Raw genomic sequence first — 18,649 nt, forward strand, 5'->3', positions numbered from 1 at the left:
TATCCGTGGCAGTTAGCTAACTATCCGTGGCAGTTTACTCAATATATCCATAACAGGCAACTTATGTATGCGGAAGTTAATTAAGGCAACATATATCCATATCAGGATTGATACCTTGATTCATTGCTCCGTCAAGTTCACGTCTGTAGCAATTAACTAACTATCCGTGGCAGTTAACTAACTATCCGTGGCAGTTTACTCAATAAATCAATAACAGGAAACTTATATATGCGGCAGTTAACTAAGGCAACATATATCTATGTCAGGATTGATACATTGCTCCGTCAAGTTCACATCTGCAGTAGTCAACTAACTATCCGTGGCAGTTAATTAACTACCGGTAGTACTGTACCGGTATCCGCGGCAGTTAGCTAACTATCCGTGGCAGTTTACTCAATACACCGTTTTTGGTATGTTGGATTTTTCTACGTTATAGATAAAATAAAGTCAAATGAACTATTCCATATTAATCGGTCACTTCTTTCTTTCAGTTTTTGACAGTAATTCTCTTCCCCATAGAATATTAGCAGTAACTGTATATAAAATATTAAATAATACTATTTCGACAAAACTCTGCACATTGAAAACTTCCGTGAAGCACGAAGATAAGAAATGTGAGTTTGTTATTGATTTTGCATATAATGTTAGTTTACCCTATTGTTAGCATAAATATAGCTTTTGGAGTAGGCTGGTAATATATTTCTGGCAAAAATATATGTTTTACATTCATAAGTCATAATTAAATGTTTATGGGGTTACTTTGCACAGTATATTTTATTACACAGTTACTAACAAAAATATTATTTATCTTAGACTGACAATGCCTAGAAAGCATAAAAGATCACTTGGATCAAGGAGCTACAAGGACTATGATGAAGAGAATTTACAGAAGGCAGTAGACTCTGGTCTGTCTCTAAGAAAAGCTGCAGAGGAGTGTGGAATCCCAATGCGACCTATCAAACATAAGCGACAAGCGTGATAAACGTCATTTACAGATGTTGGAAGACCAACAGCATTTTCAGATGCTGAATAGCATTGCCTTAGTCCACATCATTCAAACATGTGGTTATTGGGGCCAGCCCCTTGATATATTGGACGTCAGAATGATTGGTCACAGAATACTAACACAACAAGGAAAGACTGTTGCTGCCTTTCGTAACAATATTCCAGGTTCTGACTGGAGTTACTCTTTGCTCAAACGAAATGAAGCTGAAATTACCCAACGCCACTGCCAAAATATAAAGCGTGGTCAAGCAGAAGTAAGTGCTGAAACTGTGAGTGTGTACTTTAACAATCTAGAAGAAAGTCTTCTGAATGTGGATGTGGAACCACAGGCAATAATAAACTATGACGAAACAAACTCATCAGACGACCCAGGCAAGAAGCGATGCATATTCAAATGTGGAATCAAATACCCTGAGATAATTATGAATCGTTCAAAAGGATCAACATCTATTATGTTTGCTGGCACTGCATCGGGACAAATGTTGCCAATGTACATACACTGTGTACAAAGCAGAGCACCTTTGGGATACATGGATGGAAGGAGGCCTAACGCATGCACGATATAACAGATCAAAGTCAGGTTGGTTCGACCATGCTTGTTGTAACGATTGGCTTCACACTATAATTTTGCCATATATCAGAAACATCGATGGTCCAAAAGTATTGATTGGTGACAACCTGAGTTTCCATCTCATCTCATTTCGCAAACCGCAATTACCATTAATTGAAATGGCAATTAGGTCTAGGTACACTAAAAATTACAATGATTTAAATTAGGATTATTTAAAATGATCACTTATTCAAGCTATATAATTAAATAACATAAGCACGAAGTTCGCAAATCTGAATGGATTGCTCTGATTACATTTAGTGATGGAAAAGCGAATGGGCCGCTTGAAATGCTCAACATAGCGGACGGGCAGAAAGCTTTGTGGCATTTCAAAATATTGTATTTTACTGTAAATGGTTAGGCGTAAAGTTTCGTCTGATAATTTCATTTGTGGACTGTTGTTTTATAAATAAACTTTCCAAGGAATCAGGTTTTTTCTGGAAGCTCCTACGTTCTTTTCTATGTCAATTCATGTTCATTTCATGTTTTTAAGTTTGAAGTAGATTAGCCTGTCTGATGCATTCACTTTGTTTCAGGTAAATTTTAGCAGGATAGAAGTATTCATGGGAGCTTACAACAAAAGTGGTACCCATTGGAATCTACTGGTATGTATACTTGTGTGGGCTACTCTGTTCTTACCGTATGACTTTGCTTTGCGGTGGTATAATGTAACTTTGCCCATGCGCATGCCCAATGTTTCAGATAGCCTTTATATAAGTGTTATTTTGTACTGCAATAGAAAAACTTTGCTATGTTATCATCACATTTGCAGATTGCAACTTGACCAGGTAAACTTACCGTATTTTACGGACCATAAGACGCACCCGACTATAAGGCGCACTGTCAATAAATTGCTTTGATCAGTTTTTTGTTCATACATAAGGCGCACCGGACCATATATAATAGTAGTATCGGTACTGGTTTTGAGTGTAGGCAATACAGCACTACCGCACTTGATCCATACATTAGGCGCACCGGACCGTAAGGCGCACGATCAATTTATGAGGAAAAAAAAGGATTTAAAGTGCGCCTTATGGTCCGTAAAATACGGTAACTTGTAGGCCTAAAAAGGCTGTTCCTCTCTCTTCATCGTGTGTGTCCAATGCAACTAATTTTGTTCACAGTATGTTCACATACCTTCTTCCACGGTTTATCTGGTTGAACCATATGGGACGACAAAAGAAGGAAGTTCTAAAGCATGTGACAGTTTAAAGTGAGAGTAGGCTATGATTTTTAAAAAGTTTAGCTTCGCATAACTCACATTGTTTTGCATTGCAATGTGTATATGTTCATGTGTAATGTTTTCGCGGATTATGGTACATGTAGGGCGTGAGACCAGAGGGGGGGGGTACCCAAAAAATAGTATATCCAATTTTATTTTATAGATATACTAAATCTAGGCTGTATACCAAATTTTAGGTCAAAATATTGAAAAACCATTCATTAGGGGCAAAAAGTGTGATTTTTGACCCCAGTGAGGGAATTTTTTTCATAAAAATTAATTTTGGTTATAAAATCTGACACAGTTGAGAGAATCAGTTGATTTAAAAGACAGTGTATTCCTACTCATTTTTCAGCAATGAATCCATTTTTGGTGGTTAAAATCATCTATCTCATGTAGAAAGTGGCCAAAACTTGATTTTTCTTCCAAAAATACTGAAAAAATACCCCTCGAAAAATAAATCATTGTAAAAATCTTCTTGCTGTGCCCCCCACATCCCAATTCCAGTATTTCAAGCCCTCTTGTGAGATGGTCAGAATAAATCCAAACATTTTGGTGCAAGAAAAAGTGAAAAAGCTCTTGAAATGGCCAAATGGTACCATTTTTAGTACTAGCGAAAAAAATGGTACCATTTTTACTGCAGGCAAAAGTTTTGAGAAAATTACCAAAATTATTTACCATTCTCATTTATTTTGACAGATTGTTAATATTCTAAGTTTTTGAGTAGTATGGCACCTACATCTACTGATTATGTATTTTGTTTCAATGATAAGCTGCCACTGAAGTATGAAATTGTGTTTGGAGTTATTGACAAATCCAAGAATGGGCCTCCATCTGGGCCGCAAGAAACCAAACTACGGAAGGAAGTTATGATATGTATGACCAAGTCCTTATTGGATATTTGGAAGAAGGCATTTGAAGATGGTGACTTGCTTCTGCCCTATGCACTGGTTAGAAAAGAGCTTGTTAGCCTCTTGACAGACTTTCATAATTCAGTAACTTTCTTACAAGTTGCGCGTGATTGCTGTAGAAAAACCGTACTCCCATCGATTCTTAGCGAAGACTTCACCTTTGTTACGCTGATTCGATGTCATCGATCGTTGAAGCAACGTAAAAATCAAAAGTTTTCCTGCTTGAATGGAAGCTAATGATATCATACAGTATTTTCATTTTCTAGATGCGCGCTAGAATGCGCGGGAAATTATATTCTTGCAGCAATTGTTCGTGCTATGCAATGACGATTTGTATTGCTAGTTTCTGTGTTATTTCTTGGCGGACATGACCGCCGTGTCCGCCGTGAATTTCGAGGCCTGCATTCACCATCAATATTGTTTCTTTGAGTAGTATCATACAACAGAGATGTTTAAGTGTTTGTTCAAATCTTTCAATCTTTTCAACTCTGTTTTATGATACTACTCAAAGAAACAATATTGATGGTGAATGCAGGCCTCGAAATTCACGGCGGTCATGTCCGCCGTCACAGCTGTCCGCGGGAAGTACCATCTAGGTCGGTCATATTTGTCCGCCGAGAAATAACACAGGAACTAGCAATACAAATCGTCATTGCATGGCACGAACAATTGTTGATGTGGATGTGGAATTGGGATGTGGGGGGCACAGCAAGAAGATTTTTACAATGATTTATTTTTCGAGGGGTATTTTTTCAGTATTTTTGGAAGAAAAATCAAGTTTTGGCCACTTTCTACATGAGATAGATGATTTTAACCACCATAAATGGATTCATTGCTGAAAAATGAGTAGGAATACACTTTTAAATCAACTGATTCTCTCAACTGTGTCAGATTTTATAACCAAAATTAATTTTTATAAAAAAAATTCCCTCGCTAGGGTCAAAAATCACATTTTTTGCCCCTAATGAATGGTTTTTCAATATTTTGACCTAAAATTTGGTATACAGCCTAGATTTAGTATATCTATCAAAATAAAATTGAATATACTATTTTTTGGGTACCCCCCTCTGGTCTCACGCCCCTAGTACTTGTTTAAGCAAAGCCTGGTTGCCATTTCTGTGTTTTAGGCTACACAGTGTTTGCTTTAGAATATTCTTTACCACACGAGTGAGCAAAACGGACATGGCGTTGAGAGAGGTGTGCTGGGTACCAGGGGAATTGTTTCATCCGAAACAATACGGCGCCAACAATTGTGGCATTTTTGTGATCAAGGTAAGAATCCAGCTTGCTTAAACAACACAATCATACTTCTAAATTCTTATATTTTCGACAGCCCATAAGGTGATGCTACTAAACAAAAATATGTCAAAAATCCATTTCTTGAAACAACATTTTCTTTTGAGATGCAAGAGAAATTGGTTTGTTATAGTCTAGGAAACATCCGTGGCGACTGACGATGGTACACTATTGGCAACTATTTTGCGTGTTTATCACATACGTAGTCTTTGCTGTAGCCTACATTACTATAGTATATAAACTTATTGGTTAAATGTAGCCCATTCCATACAGATGGTATTGGGCTTGATATTGTTTTGCACTACAGATTGCCGAACTTTCATTGCAGACTTGCAGTGAAAATAGGCCTACTACCCTACATTAGAACAGTTAGTTTCTGGAAAGAGGCGCGCTTTACATCAGAACGCGCCTCAACCCTGGCATGCAGCCTTCATTTTCATCGATGTTTATTGCCCATCACAGATTAACCAACATCTAAACAGACCCATGGCGAAGATGAAGCTACTTGTACAGCTTTTCTGCAAATCCGGTTCTTTTCAAAACTTTAGTGCCCTCATCATTGTTGATGTGTTGAAGCCTAATGGACTATCAAAGTGAAATTCATCAAACATGGAGTCAAAGACTGAATTGTTGTTCACTCTACTTCCAACGGTTCTAGGCCTTCGAAAGAAGCTTCCTTTGTTTGTTTGTTATCTTTATCCTGCATTGCGGGAAAGCGGACTTGAGCGCTATGCATCGGTGTATGCCTTCCGACGCGGACGTACACCTGACCCACGCTGCAGCCGACGACAATGTCTGTTTCCGGTTGTCTACTTTACTTATGACTTAAATTTGGTACTACCCATTACTCGAAATTGATCCCTGGGTAGAGGCAATTATTTCCAATTCCTTATTTCCTCAGATAACGGCAACAGCGAAACGGCAATAAATTTCCTAGTAGCCGAATGTATTGATTTTGTGTGTGTTTTCATGGATTGACATTTTTGTTTGAAATGTTTTGATTTAACGTTTTGTTTTAATTTTTATCTTAAATTCATGCTCTATGCGGAAATCTTGCATTACGGTATGCAAAGACAACTTTGGTCCTCAAAAGATTGCAAATAGGATTGTTCTATTCCCTACGATCGTTTGATGAAGGTCCCAAATTTTTGTGTAATTTTTACAGGTCCCCGGTGTAAAAAGGTTGGGAATCGCTGCTTTATAATTTTGGAGTCGATGTCGTGTTTAATAAGATATTGTGTTTCTTTTAGCGTACCGTAGTAGCCTGATGTGAACCTTCTGGCTTAACATGAAATATAATACAAATAAACCAATAGCCTACATACGGTACTACATAGGCTAAAGAAGTTAAGTATTTATTTTCGGACTAACACATTATCTTGGTAGTGACGAAATTTATAATTAGCAATATGATTTTCAATCCAGTACATCATGAGCTAAGCCTGAAGGTGAAGGCTGACAAAATTTTTTAAGGGCATATCAGTCTGATGTATGTAGGGCCGTTGAGAGGATAATTGTCCAGTTATTTGGTCAAATTGTAAATTAGGCCTACTACGTTTTCATAAATATATTTGCATTGACAAAATTTTGTTTGCACCACCAAAATGGTTAATGCAAAACTGTTTGAACGTTTTATTTTGAATCATCTATTGCCTTTCTTGAATACCAGTGACAATCAATTTGGGTTTAAGTCTGGTCATAGTACTGACATGAGTGTTTTTTCATTAAAACAAGCAGTATCTTCTCATATCAGTCATGACACTCCTGTATATTCTGTCTTTTTGGATGCTTCAAAAGCCTTCGACAAAGTCAATCATCATTTATTGTTTGAAACGCTTATCACACATAACGTGCTTATGTATTTTGTTCGCTAAGGGAACGTTCAAATATTACGTAACGCTTTTTTCCGAATTTTTGACCCCCCTCCCCCATGTAACGCTTTTTCACTACGAATTCAGCACAAAAAACTACTATTTTGTACTCCAAAGCGTTACGTAACGTTTTGCTTGAACCCCCCGATGTGACGCTAACGTAACGCCTTGCATAACCCCCCCCCCTCCCCCTCGAAGGCGTTACGTAATATTTGAACGTTCCCTAATGGGAATACTATTATAGTAAACAAACCATGCAAGTGATGTGGGGAGGTCACTTGTCCCAATCATGTACTGTGTCCAACGGAGTCAGACAAGGTGGGGTGTTAAGCCCCTATCTTTTTGCCGTATATTATATTGATTAGCTTTCTTATGAGCTTTATAAAACAAAAGTTGGTTGCTATATTGGCAACTCTTGTCTAGATCATAGCCTGTTATGTTTGCTGATGACATTTGCTGCATCTCGCCTAGTTTGTGTGGCTTACAAAATTTGTTAGATGTTTGCCACAAGTATGCTGTTGAACATGAAATTACTTTCAATTCTAAAAAGTCATTTGGTATGTTATTCTCCCCAAAAAAATTTTATCTTTCACGTGCTCATTTGCTACATCTAGGTAAATCTGAAATTGTGTTCACAGACTCTGTAAAATACCTCGGTGTATTTATTGAGTGTTCTCTCTCAGATGAAAATGATATTACAAGGCAAGTACGCTCTCAGTACTGTGCTGCAAATAATGCAAAATCTCATTTTTCGAAATGCTCACCCGCTGTAAAAAACATTGTAACTTATTTAAATCTTATTGTATGTCGTTTTACTCATCCCAGTTGTGGAACAAGTTTAGATCTTCTATAATATAATATATTCTATATTCTTGTATAATAAGTATGAAACGATTGCTTGTTGCTTATAATGACTCTTTCAGAATATTGCACAATTTGCCTCGTTATGTCAGTGCCCGTGAACATTAAAGTAATGAATAATGTAGCAACGTTTGATGCTTCATTGAGGAAAAACATATTTTCGTGTATTAACCGTTGCATACACTCCTCAAATCGCTTTATATCAGACATGATGTCATCTGATTGTTTTTATCGTTCTGAATACTTTCAATTCTTCCAACGCTCATTGTATGTAAATTTATAACAGTAGATAGCCTATTTAGTGAGCTTTTAAACCGGCGGCATCCAAAGTGGCTCTCTGTGCCCTTTGTGCATTTGCAGTTTGTGTATTATTTCGTTGTTTTGTTTTGGATATGGACAGCTTTGTCTGACGCAAATAAATAATAAATGAAATAAATATTCTTCTATGATAAATTGTTTTATTCTATGTTTAGCCTAATTCTACGGCTATGATGAAAGGGATTAAACGTGTTTGAAGTTCGCAGTAAGCTCAGGGCCGGATTTAGCTGATGGGGGGCCCGGGGCACTTTTAGATCGGGGGGCCCCCGTGCAAAAAAAAATTTTTGCGCCTACGGCGCGTAAAAACCATCTCTACGTCTACAGTAGCATCAGTCCAGTACTGCACAGCATTTTACAGAAACTTTAAAGGTCAAAAGGAATAAAATAACACAAAATCACATTTTTTTCCACATAGGGGGCCCTTCAAAAGTCGGGGGGCCCGGGGCAACTGCCCCCTCTGCCCCCCCCTAAATCCGGGCCTGAGTAAGCTAGTAGGCCTATACTATAGCTGCGTTAACTCGATCTAGGTTAAACTTTGTTTCAAATAGGCCGATGCCTTTACATAAGATAGGGACAGTGAAAGATCGGGACGACTTGCTTTACTAATTTTTCTTGCAATATGGACAACTGGAGGGTTACTGCGAAATATTTTGCTATATTTTGCGTGAGATTTTGGGTGGTAGAACATTGGCAGAACCTTACTACAGCAGTGTGAGGCTAACTGTTGTGACCACTGTAGCATGAAATTTATCGCTGCATTATTATGACTAGAATAATATTCAACAAACATGATATGACGTATTTTCATGCATACATTTTGGCAAAACACACGCAGCCAAGTCACATACGCTGCACCTTGGTATGCGACATATGGCGGTAGACCTCAAGCTGTATTTGCACCAAAATGTTTCATAGGACTATAACCCTCCAGTTGTCCACCTTCTTTTTGAGTGAACAATCCCCTACTTCTACCATCCCTAACATAACATTATCACCTCTCCCGTTACATTCTCATGTTCTAATTGAATATGAGCAATCATTCAACCAAGCTTATTTCGGTACAGCTCCACATTCACTTGAATGAACGAAAACATAACATAGCCTGCTGTTAGAATACTTTTACTGTATTCAATTAGTGGAAGCTATAGCCTACATAGGCTATGAAACATACATGCGCTTATCTAAGTCAGCCAAAACAAAGCGAAATATTCTTGTTTGAAATGAATTGTGATGGACATGCCTAGGCCTGCAAGAATGGAGGCATCTTTTGTGACATGACCGAGGTTTTGGTCGTAATTGACCAAAAAAGTTCGGCAGTCCACAACCTGTTTGTTCGCATCTGAAATAGAAGAAAAGTTCTACCAGGCTGTCACTGCAAGAGTAAGCCTAAATAAGTAGGCTACTACTCATCGACACAGGCTACCAGCAAACATTTGCTTTAACAATGTTCAATCAATGACGCCAATCCAATGCTCCACTGCACAGGTAGCCTATAGGATGGTCGACTGCTTTAATACAAAGCTCACTGTAAACAGATGATAGACAACAATTTAATATGATTGAACATTATTCAAAAAACAAAGCACCAGTGCATTATACTTAGGCCTATCTGTTTATGGTATTCTGCAGTACTAACTTAATTGTTACTCTTATCTAAGCCAAAAGCTCACTAATTCGTGGAAGTAGGCTATCGGTACAATTAAAACAACTGTTATAAACTTGGATGACACCTGTCACAACCATGGGTGACACCTGTCACAAACTTGGGCGACACATGTCACGAATTTGGGTGACACCCGTAACAAAATCGGTGACACCTGCGACCAAAATCGGTGACATCTGCCACAAAATCGAGGACACCTGCCACCAAAATCGGTGACACCTGCCACCACAATCGGTGACACTTGCCACTAAAACAGTGGCACCTGCCACCAAAATCGGTGGCACCTGCCACAAAAGCAGTGGCACCTGCCACCAAAATCGGTGGCACCTGCCACAAAAACAGTGGCACCTGCCACCAAAATCGGTGGCACCTGCCACAAAAACAGTGGCACCTGCCACCAAAATCGGTGGCACCTGCCACAAAAACAGTGGCACCTGCCACCAAAATCGGTGGCACCTGCCACAAAAACAGTGGCACCTGCCACAAAATCGGTGGCACCTGCCACAAAAACAGTGGCAGGTGCCGCGGCAGTGGCACCTGCCACCAATTTGTCACAACCTCGACTCGTTCATATAGCCACTGGCATTATAATTGCATTATTGCTTACAAAAAGTGTTCAAAAGTCCTGATACTGGATCCAGGAACATTCTATTTGTCTTAGTTTGTATTATGTCTTAGAACTTAGATGCATTGCTGATAAGAGAATATGATCTGGTTAGCCTGGCCAATTAGTGCACAACTGTATTGGTACTAGGTTACCAGTTATATGCCATGGATGCTTTTTCCTACAATTGACTTTCTAAACAATAACTCGTTAAAATATTTTTTTTTAATTTTGTAATTTGCGGTGTGCGGTGCGGTGCAGTGTCAAAGTTCCAGATAAATTGCGGTGTGCGGTGCGGTGCGCGGATAGATGAGTCAGTTGCGGTGCGGTGTGCGGATAAAAATTTTGGGTTCGCTGCATCTCTAATATAGGCTACTTGTTTTCTTTGAACTTAGGGATATTGGACTTAGGGGATCCGAAGCTTATCCGTTTTTTCATTTATTCCGTCCAACTGAAGGGCATGCCTAAATCGTGGTGTGCTCGTTTTTAGTTTGGTTTAAGCTAGTAGGTTATGGATATAGAAGACAAAGTTGTGACTAGTGTCAGTCTGTCAGATAGGTTAGACCGAGCAGATTTTTAATTTTCAAAATTATGTTGATTGGGTGAAGTGTCAATCTGCTATTGCCTGGAGTGGTCATTTTCTAGGCCTCAGGGTACCAGTACGGTATGTTTGTATGTTGGAGGGTTGATTGATTGAATCTTTATCCTTAGACTGGGAAAGCTTCTTGCAGAGCTTAATCCTGGCAGTTTCGCATACTTGTAGAGGCTTTGAATCACTGACGCAGGCCCGGTCACCGAGATTGACAGAGTGAAGTTTCCGATTGTTGAAGTCTTGTTGCCGGGGAACTATTCCATCCATTAGATGCCGCTGAATGGAAAGCAATCCTTAACGTGCGTTGCTCAAGTGCACACCCCGAGAGTCGAACCAGCGCCGCTTGATCTTGAAATAGTTAATTTCATTATAAACTGACGGTCTAAGTTTATTCATAATAAAAACATACTTGAGTTTAGTACTAATCAGCTGGAAGCAGCGAATGACCAATGAGATTAGTAGGCTAACACTGGGGGAGCAAGTCTTTTAGGCACAGACAGTTAGGCGTCGGTCAAATAGACGCGCACACCGTGGCGTCTGGATATAATTAGGTGCGGAGCACAGGGGCGCCCGTTTATTTAGGTGCTATTCCTAGTAAAGTCTGCAGATTGTATCAGCTTGGCAGGTAGGGCAATGCTTTTCACACAAAATGTTATATTGAACTAAAAAATATGTCATGGCTTCCGTAAGTGAAGCTGCTTATGCCGGCAATGCTTTTCCCACAAAATGTTATATTGAACAGAAAAATATGTTGTATTTTAATGCGCGTGTTTGGCATTTATTTGTTGTTAGTCCAGGTTTGCGTCGGCGAAAGTTTTATCAATAAATTATTCAAGTTTCCGAACATTACTGAGTTCACTTTTAGTTAAGTCAAATAATAACTAGGCTACACTAAACATCAGTAAAAAATATACCGGTACCGTAGCCTATATTCAAGCGGGTGGTAGGCTTGAGTGAAGAGTAACTTAGTTTTCTGTCAAAACCCTGACTAGGTTGAATAACGAGCAAAGTCGCACCATTATGCTTGCAACTTGTAACCAGGGTTCACATGCCCTATAGATTAGAAGTGTATTCATGTAGTAGAGTAGAGCATTGTCTCATACGTACTCGCAACACGACCAATCCATCCGAGTAGAAGTAACTGCGAAAGATAACAGATTAAGTAAAGGTCCGTCTGGCTGCAACCTGTGTTCAGGATGAATAGCAAATGTCCTGTGGAGATGAGCTAAAATCAAGAATAGTAGAGCGTTGTCTCGCACCTCATATCCACACGCGCATTAACAAAACAAGATATTTTTCTGTTCAATATAGCATTTTGTGTGAAAAGCATTGCCCTACCTGCCAAGCTGATACAATCTGCAGACTTTACTAGGAATAGCACCTAAATGAACGGGCGCCACAGTGCTCCGCACCTAAATATACAGACGCCACAGTGTGTGCGTCTACTTGACCGGCGCCTAACTGTCTGCGCCTAAAAGACGTGGACCCAACACTGGTAGGTAGGCTAACAATACACAATTACACATCATTTCTACTCGTGCCAATGTATGATATAATGCTACCAAGTCTTTTTCATATCTCATTGTGCATATACCTGAAACTAAGTACTTGTGCTTGAATGTTATAGGTCATTCAAATTGTTTAGCAATATGGGGTTTACCTGTTGCGTTCCTAATTGTAATACTGGTTATCGTTTATCTCAAAGTAATAGACCAAAAATGTAACTTTTTCGATTTCCTCGCAATCAAGATGCAATTCAAGCTTGGATTAAAGCTATTCCTAGAGAACAATATGCAGTCACTTCCTCCAGTAGAGTTTGTGCAAAACATTTTTATGATTCAGACTTTATATAACAAGTACTACCGATGTCCGGAAAAAAAGAGTTGCAAAAAGAGAATTGTTGCAACTGAAAAAGCTTCGCCTAAAGCCGTTAGCTGTAACAAGAATATTTTCTGGTTATCTGACAAAGCAACAGCCACCTAAAAGATCCACTTCTACATCTACAGCGTCTGCAAGACTGAAAAAGGAAAATGATTTAACAACTAACCGAACAATTTACAATTCAAGACTCGTTTAATGATTTGAAAAAAGTGATGAATGCACTAGATGAAATCTTCTTTGTTGTTGCTGTCTTTGTTGACAATCATGTTTGCAACAGGTATTTATGTCTGCATGAATTGGTTGTGATGAGAGCTGGGTAATGATATTTTTGACATACTTTAATTTATCACTAGACCCAGGGTAGTTCCCAGTGTCGTTAAAGGATAATAGTTTGCGCATGTGCGCGCCTATTTGACCGGCGCCTAACTGTCTGCACCTAAAAGACGTCGACCCTTGTAAGTTAGGTGCACTTTTATGCAGTTTGAATGTATATACAAATTTATTGGACAAAAGGTGTAATTTTATTGGTGGTAATGCCTTGCTTCACATCTTTCAAATTAACTAACAATGTACATACTCTTTTATTTAGAAAAATGTTCATGGATATGTGCAGGAACAACAAATTGTCAAGTTGCATTGTGCATCCTACAAGGAAAGAAAAGCATTTGTACCTATTATTTGACTTCACACACAATTTTAAAAATAGTTTCAATAATTTTCTGAATAGAAAGAGAATGCACTTTCCTCCTGTTGGTGAAGATCATAGACACGTCCTTGGTGAAAAATGCACTGCTCGTTTTGAGCATATAAAACGCTTGTATGCTCTTGAGGAACACAAGCCTCTGAAGGCTGCATTTGCACTGAGGAAAGCATCGCTAAATCCCAGCAGCATAGCACGTACATCACCTGGCAACATGCTTTAAGTAAGTAAAGTTGTAAAATATGGTATTAATGACACAGAGACCCATCTGTGAATGGAGTATAGAATTCACTGCCTTGTAATGCATACACATAAATGGTGCTCAACTGGTGTAGTTTCTGTCTTGTATGCAGAAAGGTTTTGTCCGGATGATATGAGCATTGAGCACAACAACATTTTAAAATAGCATTTGAAATTGGTCGGTTATGACATCACAAAGACATATATAAAAGGAAGTAATATAAAAGGAAGTAATAATATGCTAGTAACTTAGGTTAGCACTATTACTGGAAACTGTGTACGAAATTAAAGTCATAGAATAAAAAATACTGAATAAGACTATTTTTGCCAGCCGCAAGCCAACGATGGCCTTTGCTATTTTCAGGTGTGTTCTGTGAATCAACTGCGCAGTGCGCATGCCTTGGAGTTGTATGCTGAAAGCAATGCTGGGTTCCTGGAAACATCAAGATTTGTGAAATTCATATAGAACATTTGGAAAATCATGTCCGTTAAATCAGCATTTAAGGGTATGTCATGTCACTATACTGATATCGCAAATTTTACATATATATAAAGCAGACTTCGTACTACCAACAAAAACAGCTTTTCTGCAAAGTTTACAGAAGTCAGTGGAAGAAGTTAAAAACAGTGAACCAGCATATTTGGATCAATCTTATTGGTGCATGTTACTGCATACGACCCTAAAGCTGTTCTAAAGTTTATTATGCTTCCTGTCCACAACATTACTTGTGAAAATTTTCTGTTTTTTTTCAATCAAATTAGATCATGAGCAAGTGGTTGAATCACTATCACCAGCAACTATTCCAACACATTAATAGCCAAATTCAGGACTTGTAGACTACACGAGGAAACATTTGCTACTGATAGCAATTCGACATGTTACTTTCCAGGCGTCGCACTCTCTTATAAATGGTTACATATTAAAGCAATGTTATTGATGACATTTTTTATTTTTGTTTGTGAAATGCTCACTTAACTCACTGCATTGTGTGTTTTAAAGGTGTAGCAAAAAAGGATGACATGTGCATGCCAAGGAAATTTCCTAAAGAAGGAGAGGATCAACCAAACATTCTTGGCATACATTCAAACGATGACGGCAGTGCCCGAACTTGCTCAGTATTTGCATGACAGTTTGGGATTGATGTACATTCTTCAGTGCCAACAAAGTTGTGCTTTGCTGTAACGACAATGGCTGTTCAGTATTACGATGTCGTACTCAGCAATCCTTCTGCTAAAAAGAAAATGCTCACCCTACCAAACTCACGCTCTGCTTTTATTCGAGCCGTTAAAAATGCAGCAGAGACGTCATTGGGTTTGCAGGCTGATGTGGCTTGTTCAAAAGGCCACTGCAATTTCGTGTTGATTGGAAAAACTTCGTTTAATTGTTTTGCCAAAAATGAACTAAAACGTTTGAACGCTTCCAGGCGCGAGGAACCCGCGAAGATGGCTTGAACAGTACGCAAGCGTACGAGTGGTGGTTCACGCAAGACTGCAAATACTTGAATTTGTGTCATTGCCTGATTGTGGTTACAGTGTGAAATTATGATATCTGATTGTCCAGTGATATTTATTGGTATTATTTTTGTTTGTGTACATAGCCTAGTAGCCAAGTTTATGAACAATAAGCCATTGGTCGTTTTTTTCTTTTGTGGATTCTACATGTAGCTTAATAAATTGGTTATAACTTACAATATTAATAATTTTGTCATCAACATAAGATTGACAATAATGTACAGATACAACTTTTGTGAAACGACGAATAAAACAGCCAGTGCAAAACAAACATTTTCTCGTGTAGTAACACCGCATTGTGCAATTCATTGTAGGCAACATGGTTAGCCCTTCAGTTGGACGGACGGATTTTGAGTTTCGCATCCCGTTAGTGTCTAGGTATCCCTGTTTGAACTCTACCCATACATTCAACTGAATTAACCAACTGTGTTAAAATCTTCAGCTGAATGTCATTGTCAGATCTTATAACATCTCTGACTGAATCCTTAAAGCACAAATTAGCTCCTAACCCTTTCACATTGACAATCTTCCAAAACTGAAGAAACATTTTTATGAACTTATTTTTGTGTTTTGTCAACCAAGGTTTGTTTGAAATTGTTTCAAAATGTTTGAAAAAATACCTATTGACTTGGTTTCGATCTACTGTGCCTAGTTTCGATCACAGATTGTATCACCAATATGTGAACAGCACTGCTCAAGTTTATCGATAATAATGATGATTTGATCATATTGAAAGTCTGCTGTTAAATGATGAACTGGTTTAATTTTTAATAAGAATCCGAGACCGCCAAAAAATACTTAACCATAACTGCTAGAACAGTGGTTACTAATTTTTTAGAATTATATTGAGCTTTCCAAAAAATCTTTCTTCCATGGTAAGACATACTAGGCTTGACGTAGGCCTACATTTCATTTATCAAAAGAAATACCGTAGCCTACTTGTTTCTGGCGACTCTGCAATGTATCTAAAATAGTTTTTAAGTTAAAACCTTGCATATTATTAACTTTTGATGCAATTCTAGTAAGAGCGCTCTCTCTCTCTTCACTATCCTTGGGTAAGAGATACATTAAAATTTTGTTTATTTCCATCGTAACCAGATCTGCATCCAGCAACACAACACTTTCTGCCCATTATCACTTATCACATTAGGGCTAGCGGTGTCTCTAAACTATGAAACATATATGTTACTTTTAAAAGCACACAATTTAGACTAATTAGCTTGGATTCAGTTTTAACTCATGTACTAAACATATCTAACGCACTAGCCTGCTAGCCTCTGCAGCTTTACTACCAGGCTAATCTAGTTTCACACATAAAAACCTCAAATTCTCTGAAAAAACTGCAGTGCCTAGTATAAATTTATTGTTATTAAGCATACTTAGTTCCTTGAATAACAATGCACTCGCAAAAATCAAATGCACTTCGTGTGATAGCTAAAAACCTCGCTTGAACCATCCGCCTCCAGTTTTCGACAGGAGGCGCGCGGTGTCCAGGCCTGTTATAGAGATTGCCTTGTCTGAATTCCACATCCATTCTAAAAGTAACGCAGACGACAGAGTTGCCAGACTGGTTTGCATAACCATTATCCATGAACATTTTGCTGTTCAAATTAAGGGCGTCGAATAGGCAAACAAGTGAAGCAAGTTCCATCATCATATCATCATCCGGCGAAAATTTTCCAGTTGTATATTTTCCGAGAATATATTTACTGGGTGGATATTTTCCAGGGGGATAGTTTCCGCGTAGATGTATTCTGGGGGATATTTTTAACAATTATCGCTTGGAAGGTGTGTTATAAAAACAGTCTTAATTTAGTTCTTGCCGTAAAAAATATGCATCCAAAGGTTCTGGAGAGAAAGAGAGTAAGAAAAGACTTTTTTTCATCTGTGGTGAGAATAGTAGCTGCAGTGCAAGTATAATACTGTACTGTAATCAAATACGAAAAAACTAACACCACCACAAATTAAATAGCACAACAGACCGGAAGCAACAAAAAACTTTATTAATTATCGCGTCAGATGCTTCTCATATTCTAAAGGTGACAATTTTCAAGCATTAGAAAATAGAAATAAGTTAGCAATGTGATGTTAAATTTTAAAAGCAAGTAATTATAACACTTAACTATTTAGCTGCGTGCAAAAATAGTTTGGTTTGAGGTTGGTCACTAGGGCAACACTCCTCTAAATGTGATGATAGCTGCATGGTAAGCACTTTAACGGCAAAATTTCATTAACTGTCGAGAAAACCTCGAGCCAATCAGAAGCTACGTTCTGTGTGACGTGAATCATAAAAAACGCGCGAAATCCCAAATGGAAGACATTTGCAAAATTGCATTAGTTTCATAGCTGGCAGTGTGACGACATTTGCATTAGCTGCAGTGGCGTAGCTAGGGAATGTGCCGCCCGGGGCGGATTCAGATTTTGCCGCCCCTTCAAGAAAAAGCATGTGAAAATGAAATGCGTTTTTTTATCAGCATGGCAATACGCAACGTGCTATTTTCAATTTGCGGTGCAAAGTCAGACGAACGTACCATTATCAGTAGCGTAGCCAGGAATTGTGAAAGGGAGAGGTTTTGACGGCCGGCGGGCGAAGCCCAACGGTGTACTCGCCGAAGACGACACTTATCGGCGGGGGGTCTGGGGGGCCTCCCCCAGAAATTTTTGAAAAATTATTTTGAATTTGGTGCATTCTGAGAGCATTTTCAACAAAAATGTGGGTATAAATATTCCTGTAAAATGGTGCTGTCCGGTGGCATAGCAAAAGAATAAGATCATGTTTTCTTCGGCATTTTTCGAAAATAAAGCTGAAGTCTTTATGTTTTCTTGTTGCTGATTCCTGACTGAGATATTTGAATGTTTGGTATTGGAAAAACTAGCTCTTTTAATGCAGTTTCATTTAAAATTAGGCAAACTTGTTTTTAGAGACATAGGTTGATTGCTTTTTTTTGCGAGATTATTACAGTTTTATTATTTATCAATTTTCTCCTTAGTTGATCCAAAAAACGATCTTACTCCGGTAAGTCACTAACTTTTATATTTTAAAGTTAACCCGAAGTTTAAAAAATGTAACGTCATACACGTCATACATCTTAATGAGTGTCAGACAAAAAGCTTTGAGACAAAGAAGTTACTTTATTTCTGATATATTCAAGTTTTGTATAACGAATCACTGGAATCGGGTATAGGCTATAAAAGGTTAGTGCAATTTTTCACAGCTGTAGATATTGCGGTGTTTCCATCGACTGCACGAGTTAGCTGGATACCATGGATACTGAACAGTTGTAGAGCGGTCACACCCTGCTATATGAATTATGAAAGGTCATTCGAATTATAAAGCATAATATGACACACAAGTTCTTACTC

General features: G+C 38.3%; 1 protein-coding gene across 1 annotated transcript; it reads left to right on the top strand.

Moving 5' to 3' along the window:
- The first annotated feature begins 1,432 nt into the window (after window positions 1-1,432).
- On the top strand, window positions 1,433-8,207 carry LOC145766885 (uncharacterized). Its single transcript, XM_082578585.1, has 5 exons — window positions 1,433-1,585; window positions 2,152-2,220; window positions 2,740-2,828; window positions 4,897-5,020; window positions 5,507-8,207. The coding sequence occupies exons 1-5, from the start codon at window positions 1,559-1,561 to the stop codon at window positions 5,639-5,641; spliced, it is 444 nt and encodes a 147-aa protein (XP_082434711.1). The 5' UTR covers window positions 1,433-1,558; the 3' UTR covers window positions 5,642-8,207.
- The last annotated feature ends 10,442 nt before the right edge of the window (window positions 8,208-18,649 follow it).

This window comes from Aplidium turbinatum, chromosome 3, assembly GCF_918807975.1.
Source record: "Aplidium turbinatum chromosome 3, kaAplTurb1.1, whole genome shotgun sequence".
NCBI lineage: Eukaryota > Metazoa > Chordata > Ascidiacea > Aplousobranchia > Polyclinidae > Aplidium > Aplidium turbinatum.

Bases quoted from the DNA above. Each gene is read 5' to 3' on its own strand.
- LOC145766885 (XM_082578585.1), top strand. From the start codon at position 1,559: ATGCACGATATAACAGATCAAAGTCAG. The intron at 2,829-4,896 runs GTGAGAGTAGGC...TGTTTGCTTTAG, and splicing joins AAAGCATGTGACAGTTTAAA to AATATTCTTTACCACACGAG. The intron at 5,021-5,506 runs GTAAGAATCCAG...TGCCCATCACAG, and splicing joins GTGGCATTTTTGTGATCAAG to ATTAACCAACATCTAAACAG.